General features: G+C 25.5%; 2 protein-coding genes across 2 annotated transcripts; one reads left to right on the forward strand and one right to left on the reverse strand.

Moving 5' to 3' along the window:
- Positions 1–2,045: 2,045 nt before the first annotated feature.
- On the reverse strand, positions 2,046–10,419 carry Vimar (visceral mesodermal armadillo-repeats). The gene is made up of 11 exons (XM_076304592.1): positions 10,117–10,419; positions 8,653–8,814; positions 8,285–8,413; positions 7,873–8,106; positions 6,882–7,048; positions 5,943–6,174; positions 4,755–4,901; positions 3,774–4,169; positions 3,238–3,373; positions 2,696–2,961; positions 2,046–2,469 (listed from the first exon to the last, which is right to left on the reverse strand). The coding sequence occupies exons 2-11, from the start codon at positions 8,660–8,662 to the stop codon at positions 2,348–2,350; spliced, it is 1,839 nt and encodes a 612-aa protein (XP_076160707.1). The 5' UTR covers positions 8,663–8,814; positions 10,117–10,419; the 3' UTR covers positions 2,046–2,347.
- LOC143143410 (transmembrane protein 242) lies at positions 10,094–11,717 on the forward strand. The gene is made up of 2 exons (XM_076304593.1): positions 10,094–10,690; positions 11,026–11,717. The coding sequence occupies exons 1-2, from the start codon at positions 10,648–10,650 to the stop codon at positions 11,400–11,402; spliced, it is 420 nt and encodes a 139-aa protein (XP_076160708.1). The 5' UTR covers positions 10,094–10,647; the 3' UTR covers positions 11,403–11,717.
- The last annotated feature ends 313 nt before the right edge of the window (positions 11,718–12,030 follow it).

The raw sequence follows: 12,030 nt of genomic DNA on the forward strand, positions 1-12,030 counted from the left end.
TAAATCGAACAAAGATTTGACACCATAGTTACCGATGATTTTCAATCTCGCAATATTCATAAGATTTTACGATCCCGAGAATCTAGTTCTTGTAAAATATCAGTCCTCTAAACTGAATAGTTTTCAAACTATCGAAAGTTAAAATTTTAATACATTGAAAGTTTAAATATTTTTGTTGCAATATTTGCACTCTATTTCAAAATTCTATTTTATAATAATAGCTACTTTAAAGTTCAAGGAATGTGCTCTTTAAAATTATATACATTAAATATTAATTACAGTTAATATAAATGATAATACAAAGATCATTTTTTGATTGCCGATTTGACACTGTTCTACTATCACCCTTTCTCATAATTAGATTCAGTAAAATTACCAGTCTATTTTTAGAACTCAGACTACAAAAATCTTGTTTGTAAAAGATAAGTCTATTTAAGAAACTTGTAAAAAGAATAAAATCTACAATAATGTATGGCGCGCAACAACACATGCGCGCGCTGTACAAACTGTAGAACCGTTTGCGCGTTTTTCCCATTTAATGACAAAAAATGTAGTAATAATAGGCATTATACATATATTCAGAGTTAATTTTATTTCGCTTTAAATATATTATTAAAAATTAAAGTTTGATAAGTATTTTTTTCTAATCTTAAATTTAAGATGGAATAGCCCTTTGAAAATTAAAACTGATCATGTTACAAATAATAAATTTCAGTTTGGTATATTTCAAGTGTCACAAGTGAAGTATATTTCAGGAAGAATACTAATTATACGGCTAACTTCATAAATTATAAAAATAAAGGAGGTAGGATTAGGAGAAGTCAAAGCATTTTGTTAAGGTATCGTAAATGAAATATATTTATAGAAATATTTTGTTCATTATATTCACTACAATGATATGAGTCAGTATGAGATGTCTCACTCAAAATTATTAACTGAAATAGTTTTATTAAATGTTTCTTAAAAATGTCAGGTAGAGCTGTAATTATAAATTGTTTTCGTTTTTCTCTTATTCCTAAAATATCTGAAAACGAATAGTTTGTATTTAAATCTTTAATTTAAAAGTCAAATAAGTTTTTGTACAATACTACAATATATGTCATATATTGTAGAATGGCTGATACTTCAAAAATGCAGTTAGTTAACTACAAACACTTGACCTTTGAATATATACAGGATGTCTCCAAAATTGTGGCACAACCGATCGAGTAATGATTTTACGTGTAAAAATCCTCCTAGAAAAAAAAAATGACATTTTTTCATTTAAGGCTTCGTTTTCGACGAAAAAGGAATTTAAAAATCCGGCAAGTACTTGTATAATGACTGTAAGTTTTGGCTTATCGGACTTCTGTTTCTTCTCGTATTTGTATTTATAAACATAGGCAATGTTCGAATTATTTTTGTGTATAAAATCACTATTCGCGCGGTTGCACCATAATTTTGGAGACATCTTGTATATTATTTAAATGTTATTCGGTTTAAATATTTTGCTTTTAAAATATTAAAAATAAGAAAAATATATTAGTTAAGACTTTTATTTAATTTTTTATTACACATTAAACATACAATTTTAAAACTCTATTTTATGAATGTTCAAGTAATAAAGAAATAAGCAAGTATAATTATGTTAATTCAAACAAATTCTATATAACAATTGTCATTAGAACATTGATATTATTAATAATTTTCAAAAGATTTTAAACTTGAAAATGTAATTCCCTAATAAACCTACTTGAAAGTAATTCCAAAAATATATTCCAGTCATAATGTAAATCTTTCATAAGAATTATATGTTTTAAAAATAAAAAAACAAATAAACATTATTTAATTACCAGAATTTTTCATCTATAGATTTATTTTAATATTTGGTCAATTTCCTAAAAGTATATATATTTTTGTGTTCACAAATTTTAGGAATTTTTCATAATTAGTCAATTGACTAATCACATTTACGTTAAGTAGTGTTTGATCACTTAATAGACACATATACAAAGTAATTACATTCATCTTATTTTAATGAATCAATTGTTTAACTAAATGTTTGTGATAATTTAATAGGGCTTTTTACATTAAAATCAAATAGCAAAATATCGATTTCAAAGAATTTTTCAAATATTATCGTTACTTATTATCACTGAATGGATGAAATTAAATATCCTATTATATTGTTTTCATATGGATTGTTTATAATCATACACATCAGACGTTTTACAAAAATATTGCTTTAGATATGAAATGGTTGTCATATCCCGGCATAAAGTTTCATTTTCTTCCAGAAAAAAATGTTATATTCTGCTGAATATATGTTTTTCATAAAAAACTTTTAATTTTCAAATTTTTCCATTTCTTAATCAAGTTTGTCACAAATTTCTTGTAATCTGCTCCGAAGAGTTGAGTTTTCTTCGTCTTGAATTATATTTTGACATAATGTTTTTAAGTTAGTTTTTCCAAGATGTTCTCTTAATGCATCTGAAATTATAAGTTAAATATAATTTTAACACAACCGTTTCTCTTTTTTTCTAAGTAATATCACGTTCACTACAGTACAAATTAAATTTCTGGAAAAAACCAAATAAAGTTGTCAAGAAATCATTAATTATATCTCCTATTTACATTTTATGATGCTGTTTTTATCAAATACGAAATATAAGCACAAATTCACTATAAAATATAAAGTAAACACAGTTTAAAATACCTGAATTAGTAATATTATCTAATAGAGATACAATATTTTGCAGTATTGGTACTTCCAGGCTATTCACAGTATCAAAAAATTTGCAAAGTTTTTCTCCTATATCAGCTTCAAGAAGAAGTTTTTCACACTCAGATAAACAGCTTGTAGTTAATATCATTAAACTAATTAGAGCTTCATTCCGCATTAGAATGTGTTGAGCCATTAGCATTTTGACTAGATGTTTCACTGCTCCATGTTCTATTACCGAAAGTGAGATTTCCTTATTCCTAAATTAAAAAGTATATAAGTAAATATTCTGAAAAATATCATTATATTTTTACAAACAATCAATAAAATAAATACAATAGAAATAAGGCATATGGTAAAGGCCGAAGTGTTTTATATAATATATTGGGTTGTTCGGAAAGTTATTTCGTTTTGCAAAATGGAGAATAGATAATAGAATTAAAAAAAAAAAAAAAAAAAAAAAAAAAACGAAATGACTTTCCGGACAACCCAATAGAAGCATTTTTTTTAAAACGTATTTATTAAAATTATTGCACCTGCTATTATTAATCAACCAAGCAATCAAGCGATTTGCTTCACCCTGATGAACTCCTGGAAGTTCCTCAACTTCACACCACTCAACTGTCCTCTTTATTAAATTGTTTTTTTTTCCTAACTGTATTGCAGCCTCACCTGAAATAGTGAATAGATTTATCAATTTAAATTTCAAGAACTGTTTTATTAATAATTAATTTTAACAAAAAATAAATATATTTTTAAACAAAAAATTATAGTTATATTCTTTAAATATGTAACATTAACATTTAAACTCTTTCATAAATTTAAATTTAATTTTGGTTCATAAATAGTTAAAAAACAACTTTTTTCAAATATAAATTTTATGCTATTTTTTTTAATAACATGATTTTAATAATGTATTTTTGATTACATACATATATAACATTTCTTATCTTTTGGTTTAAAAGTAACAATCCAAATATAAATAAAATAATTGAAATGAAGTATCAAAAATTGAAAAAAAAATATTTGAAAAAATTAATTCTTATTAAATGTTTTTGAAATGCAACCTTACATTGACCATCTATAACAATCCTTAATGTACCAAATAATTTAAAAACCACAGAAAATGATTGAATATCCAACATTGAATATAAAACATCTATTAATCCATCTTCTAATATTATAGGCTTATTATCTGCAAGAATAACAAGGTTCCTCAAAGCACTAAGTAAAGCATATTGAAATCTTTTGTCAGCAGTGTCTGTATTATTGCTCTGGAGCAGTTTAAGGAGATTGCGGTGAACACTTTGAGTAACCATAAGCTTGCAATGAGCATCGGTACGTGCAAAATTGCCCATTGCTAATACTGCTGTGATTTGCAAATCTTTGTCTTCATTTTCAAGCCACTGAACTAATTTCTTATATACTATGCCATTACTGTTATCATAGAGACTGTTCATACTTTCATCTGAAAGAATCACATTATACACCACTCTATTGATACATATAAATATATATATTTCTAAATATTATTTTAAACTACAATAAATATGATTAAAAACTGTCTTTCTTGTTGATTAAGAAAAGAAAAACATACATGTATAATATAGGAAAGTAATGTATTATGTACATACTTGAAAAATAACATAAATAATAATACTTATTAAAATCTATCTATAATGCAGTATAACTGTTCTTGATATAATGTCTTACAAAATAAGTAATCTGTTAATACTAAATAAATTACTTTTTTGTACTTTGCACATATATAATGAATGTTAAAATCACACAAATTCTACATATTAAAACTTACTGACCATTGAAGTAAAAATTATAAAAATAATTGATCATTATTATATAATATAATTTCAAATTTTTGTTTGTTTCATTCAAAACGACTTGTTTTACATAATAATAAATATTTTATTTAAGTTATTTTTTAAATGAATTTGTTATTAAAATTATATAAATAACACAATTTTAGCACATTTCAATAATACCTTATTATTATTAATATTAATATTATTGATTTAATAAAAATCTTGTAAAATACCTCCGGTCAATACAAGGACAATTAGATTGCAAGCAAGTTTCAACAATAACCTAGACTCTTCATCTGTACAGTATGGACAATGTTTTTCCAGAAGTTTCAATAATAATTCACAAATACCTGCTTTTGCAAGTAATAATTTTGCATTTTCTAAAATTTAAATATTTGCATTAGTAATTGTTACAAATGTTTATTCAGAATTTATTAATTAACATTTAAACTAAAATTGTATATATAATGTATTATAGAGCAACAGAAAGATCAATCTTAAAAGGAATAACAAGCCATACTGAATCAAAAATTGTAATCAACCTTTATTACAAATATGATTGTTTAAAAAGCAAAGCACTCAACTTATGTTTATTTAATTTTAATTTACAGAATGATAGATTACAGATCCCTATTGCTACATATGAAATATTAGGTGCAATAACTGAATTACTTTAAGTGTGCAAATAATTAAAATTACTTATCTTAGAATATATATTATAAATATCAACAGCCATTTACAACAAATATTTTTATCTCTTTTTTTAATTGTTTTTAATTACAATTGCATTAATGGTACACATGTTATTAAATAGTAGTCATTATGAATGCATTGGAAATATAAAAACATGCATTTACACTTTTTACTATTCACTTTTTTCTGGAAAACAACTTGCTTGATGATGCAGCATATTTCCCGAGATGTAATTAAGTTTGCAATAAATGCTATAATGCAACAATAGTAGAAGTAGAAAAACACTTAAAGACACAATCAGATTTACAACATATATTGCAAGGTATATAATTTCAATTATTTATATCTTTAAAATTATACTACAACTCACATAATTTCATATGCACAATTTTTCACATAACAAGAAGGATCTATAATCTACCATCCTGCAAAAGTAGATTCAAATTATAAGTGAACAAGTTGAGTATTTTGCTTTAAACAAAAATTAGTCATTATTATTTAGACTCCTCTTTACTCATGATACCACTGTATTCTTAAGAGATTCTCATTTGAAACGTTTTTTCAAATGATTTTTAATATAACAAAAAGTATGAAATATCAAATGAGAATACCCCCTTAACCTGAAACTGATTTTTCTTTCTGCCTGCATTATTATACATGTAATACAAAAAAGGAGTGAAAAAATTAAATGTATTTTGCAAAACCTTATTAAAATAAAGTACATGTACCATTTTCTGCTTGACCATGAAGAAGTTCCAAACACATTTTAGAGAGTTCTAATGATGTATCACTGGCTAAAATGTCGACCAAAATTTTTGTAAGTCTTTCATCTAAAAACTCTATATTAGCATCATCCAGTATTCCTAATATTAAGAGTGCATGCATAGCAGCCTCTCCACCTGTAGGTCCATCAATTTCCAAAATACTGCAGATAATAGGTACAGTTTCCTGTTGCAGTGCCTAAGAAAGTTTTCCTACAGATTAACATATTAATTACCACGAATGTACTAGTATGTTATGTTAAGAGTTTATGGTATTTACATTAATATATTAGTATGTATTCATTTCCTCCATGTGTAATTTAGTAGACTTTAATTGATTTGAATGAATCAAATATTTTATTTTTAAAACAAAATAAAGTTGTTGCACATAATTGAAACACGTTTTTAAAAATATTAAAGAATATTGTATTGTTTATAATCTTACATTATAGTATATGAAGATTATTGGATAAATTTGCATGTACTCATACTTACAATTCTACTCTAGTTGAAAAAGGTATGTAAAAGCATACTAATTTAATATCAAAAACATTTTGTTATCAAATTATTTACATCCTAAAAAATATACCTCACTCACCCCCAAAGATTACACATAAGGCTTTTGATCAGAATACTTATAAAATAAAGTTTATTTAATTATTAACAAATTTCATAATAAATTATTCATAGTCTATATAATATATACTTATTTTTAAGAATACATTTAAAAAAAGATCTGAAACACCAGATTTCTACTTACATAAGCAAAGATTATAAATACATACTAATACACCGATTGTATATGACGTGCATTTTCTGACAACATACTAGCATAAATGTGATAATTTAAGTATTAATAATTAACATAATTAAAGAAGTTGAAAAAACATGCAGAACATGACACACCTCTTTGTGAAGGAATGATCTGTCAATAAGAAAGTTCAACAAAAGTCCAGCAGCAACATTACGGAGAAATGGTGCTCCTTCTACATTTTTCATTGTAACACTTTTTTCTAATACTGCCAGAATTGAATTCAACCCATTTTTGTCTTCTACAAATTTCTTACCATTTTCTATAATTTTTTAAACAAAAAATGTTAAGAAAATGAAATGTATTAATATAATGTAATTTAAACTCTTATTTAGTTTAAAATTAATTTAATTTAATTTGAACGAAATTTTATATAATTGATTTTTACATTAATAACTTTGTTTTCTATCAATGTTTGTACTTTGTTTAAAGTATGTTTTAAAATTATTATTATTTATATAATTAGAAAAACAAGAATTTTATTACACCTATGTTTAAAATTTCTGAAGAATTAAAGTAGATTAATTAAAAGTTATTTTTATTCAAATTAATAGTTTCATTTACTTCTCTAATTAAAAAATATTATTCCACTTTCCTCATCCGTAAATAGGAAAAACTGATGTATAATAATATAAATAAGTAATTTTTATAATTTATAAAACTTTAAATGCACCATTATATTTGACGTTCTTGAGCAGCTACTTAGGTTTGTCTATGCATAAATCTGCGACTGCTTACAGTACTACTTCCATAGTATTTGAGTACTAAATATATTAGATTATTTACAAAAATACTTTAAAATTAAGTTTGCATTTTAATTTCCAAACTGAACTTTTTATTAACTATTGATAATATATGTCCTTATGCACATAATGAACTAAAGAAAATACTTTTTATATAAAGGGTATTAACTAAATTACCATTGAGAACACAAAACCTATAAAGAAAACTAAATTTATGCAATAACTAAGATAAAATCATTGATTATTGTTTCTAATATTATTGAACTATGATAATAGTTATTTTAATGTTCCATAGCTGCATATATGAACACAATTTGGTTTTTTAAGAATTAAAGTTACCTACCATTCTCATAACAAATATTTCCCAAAGCCCTGGAAGTTTGTGTTAATATATCAACCCGATCGTCCTTTAAGAGATCTATTAGTGCATTTACTAAATCTGTACTGGTGCACTTTTCTCTTCCTGTTTTACTTTTAGCAATTTCAGCAATTGCCTTAGCAGTTTTTGCAATGATGTCTTTAGACTCATGATGCAATAAAGTTAGAAAGACATCATCTATTGTGAATTCAGTAGCTTCTAAACAGAATAAAAAAATTTATGTTCATTATAAGAAAATACAAAGATGTATATATGCCTGCATAAAATTATATGTATATTTATAAAACCAAATTTTGTACAACTAATGTTGTCAATTATCAAAACAAATCTAAATATATGGTATAATATCACTTAAGTAAAAAATATAAAACAATACCTCCAATAGAAGTTTTGCTAATGTTAACAATGGAGTCTAAAATTTGAATGATATCATCAATCTCTTTTTCTGTTTTTACAACAAACCTCAAATCTTCAACTAACTTGGCAATGTTATGTTTCAATTCACCTAAAACAAGAAGATATTTCAAAATAAATGATAATGTATTTTGTTTTTGCATCTTAATAGATTTTTTATTTTAAATATCACAAATTTAATAAGTTTGTTAAAATTGTGTAGGATTAAAGATCCTAATTGTCATTAAATGTTTTGACACCAAATATTTTTACCACGGTTTGACATTAGAATTAATTAAATAGAATGTAATTTTATATGTAATATACTTAAAAAATTGTTCACTATCGTACCTTCCAACATTTTCTTTATCTCAGTTTCAAATGCTAAACAAATCGAATTTCCTTTCAAAATTAATTACAATAAAATTCATTTAACATAGAACAGCATCTTTAAAGGATCTTCCATAAAACTGTAAATCCTTAGATGAGGTAGTTGAATTTTCGTTAGAAGTGCTATAGCAGAAAAATTCTCATTCTATTTCACATATTCTATACACTAGGCATGAATGCCAACCACTGATACGAGAAAAAGACTCCCGATCTACCCGGCGCCATATTAAAATTTCCCCCACTCTAATGCACGAGCTGTGTGCGTGGGTTCGGCACTTTAATAATTGGAGAATCGAGGATGTAGATAATGTGCTTTCTCTCTCGTTCTCGAAATAGCTGAAGTCTGATTTATGGACAGACGGCTGAACTGTACTGACCATCGTTTACGTTTAAAGATAGAATATTGTTCACAATTCATCTCATGAAGGAAATTAAAACCCACAATTTATTCTCTCTAAATTTACTTAGAACTTTTTTAATCTTTTTTACAAATAACGCATACACATATGTGTACATATATATATCAAAATAACTAAAAAATTATAAAATAATTACTATTAACCACGGACTAATTATGTCCAAAATTTAATCAGACATAAAGATGGAAATATAAAACTCAAATATAAAGTTTTATTGAAGTTCATTTAGCTATTTAGATACTAAATGATTATGTAAAATTCAAAAATTTTTTGAAAATTTTCATTTTTACAATATTTTCTTTTGTTTTACAAATTGTTGACAATATTTTGTCTACAAATATAATTAAGCCCAATTCTCCAAAGCTGTCGAAGACCTGAGTTCGTAGATACGTAGTTCGTAATTAGTGTGTAATGGTGGGGGAAATTCAATAGGGTGTTAGGTAGGTCAGGATTAGGCAAGCCAGATTTTGCTCCCTAGATTTCTGATTGGAAGGAGTAAGAGAAGGCAGCATGGTGGAAATCAATCGAAGTTCATTATTTATACTACGACTAAATTACTAAATGTACGAAAAACATTGCGAACGTCTGCGGTTTTCTTATATGCTTTTGTATGAGACAATTTCTTATGCATGTAACAATTTATGATCATTATTTATGAAACTGTTTTGAGTCGCTTGGTAAGAGGCTATTTCCAAATCATAGAAATACACCCAGTGACATTCGTTTTGTTTAAGGGATAACTTACTAAAGTCTGTTTAATTTTCGATGTTTGATTGGTGACCGTGCTTAGACATATACATATCTTTAGTTTTATATAAGTATGAATATAAGTATGAAATAGTGGAATTTCAAGTTTCTATAGATAGCGTAGTTCAAAAGATTTGTTATATTATAAGGATATTTGTATCGAATTAGATACTGTTACGGCGTCATAGCTGAGAATAGATTTTAAATAAAGCTTAAAATAGCAAGAGAATCAATAATCAAATCTTGAAGCAAATCGTACCTTTTGATTTAAGTCATGAAACCTTTCGAGAAGTTTTTTGCTTTCATTAGTTTCTAAAAGTGTTTTTCCACTAGAGCTCCAATCTCGAATCGAACGTCCAAACACATTGTTTAGGCCACATCGTCACTTGTAGGAATAAGGCTAACTTTCCTTACCTTGGTAATTTTTAAATATTAGCAACTTTAATTATGAACAAGTAAAAATTTAAACCCTTTATAAAAGTCATATTTGAGCAATATCAAGTTTTAATTCTTCATCACTCGGAAATATTTTAAAAATGCTCACGCACCTTGCGAGCAGATACTTCAAGGCTCTACGGATATGAATCACATTACGATTGAGAATTGAGGAGAGTTGGTTTGTTACAGTGCTTCTTGTAATAGTCTATGGTTTACATGTAAATTATTAAAAAAATTTATGTGATTGTGATTTTGTAAATTGTTCAAGTTTTCTTCGAATTTCTTCGAAAATTTTTAAAAATCTGTTGCTGTCATGTAATAATACGATATATTTTAATAATATAAAGCAGTCATGTCTGACGAAGACATTAAAAAGCAAAAAGAAAAATTATACGGTAGGTATATGTTATAAAATCACCAAATATAAAATTATACTTCAATGTAAAAATTTTATGTCTCCATTGATAACTGATGTACTCATCTTAGAAATTCTATATAAGAATAATTTATGAAGAATTATATATATCTTTAACAACTGAATAGAATAAATTTAATTACAAAAGACAGATTTTTTTCCATGAGGCTTAAAAGTCCTTTATAAATTAGTTTAGGTTATGTTTTCATTTAAAACTTACAAAATAATATAGTTTTAAATATGTTCAATTCATTTTAAATCACCTTGTATTTATTTAATTAGATATTTTTAAGGAGTTTGAAATTTGTTTTTCAGCTACAATCTTTCTAAGCGGAGTAGCAGGAATTTCTGCTATGCTTGGTTTTTTTACTGCACTGTCATCAACTAAAAGAAAAGATTCAAAGAATTTTGATATAGGGATTCTGGGAGAAAAAGGCCTTCCTGAATCAGGAGTATCGCTTGCTACAAGGGCTCTTCTTCGGGGTACTGTATGGGCAGTTAGTTGCTGTGGATTGTTTTTTTATGGTATTTGGAAGCTGTCTGGAGCTTCAAATGCTGAAGAATTTCGATTAAAAGCTGGTTCTATTTTACCTCGTATACCAAAAAATGATCCTCCTCAAAGTCGAACTGAATTTAAAAATCTTACCGATTTGCTTAAATATATCTCAGAGGAATGGGGTCAAGAAAAATAATCTTGTTTCTTTACAAACTAGAATTAAAGAGGGAAAAAATAGTTCTAAAAAGATTTTTAAATCTGTGAATATATCAGAAATAAAGTACATAATATGAAATGAAAATAAAAATGATTATGATTAAGTAAGTTCATCTTGAAAAGTTTATGATCATTTGTATTTTCTAAATGATAGCATGTTATTTTAATTGGTCAACATTAAAAAGAACTGTCAAGTCTGAAGTCCGTAAATAATGTAATTTTAAATAACTGTGTTCTTTTAGCTATTTTACCTTACAAAACATAATATTATAACTAATATTTATAACAATGTTTGTTCAACATTTTTGTATATATGTGCGTATATAGTTATCTATTACTAATAAACAAAACTTAAGATTTTGACTTGTAATATATATATATATATAATATGTATTGTAAACAGTAGTAAATTTTGTATTGAAATTTTTATGTTTGTGTACATAAGTATAATTGTATAGTTGTACTTATGTAAAATATTATAAAAGCACATGTTTTGTTCAATGTATAATCACAATGAGTTTTATTCACATCAAACTTAATCATTTCATGGAAAAATTTGAAGTTTCTTTATAATAATTTTTTCCAAATATTATAGTTTACTTCTAGTA

Source organism: Ptiloglossa arizonensis, chromosome 2, assembly GCF_051014685.1.
Source record: "Ptiloglossa arizonensis isolate GNS036 chromosome 2, iyPtiAriz1_principal, whole genome shotgun sequence".
Classification (NCBI taxonomy): domain Eukaryota; kingdom Metazoa; phylum Arthropoda; class Insecta; order Hymenoptera; family Colletidae; genus Ptiloglossa; species Ptiloglossa arizonensis.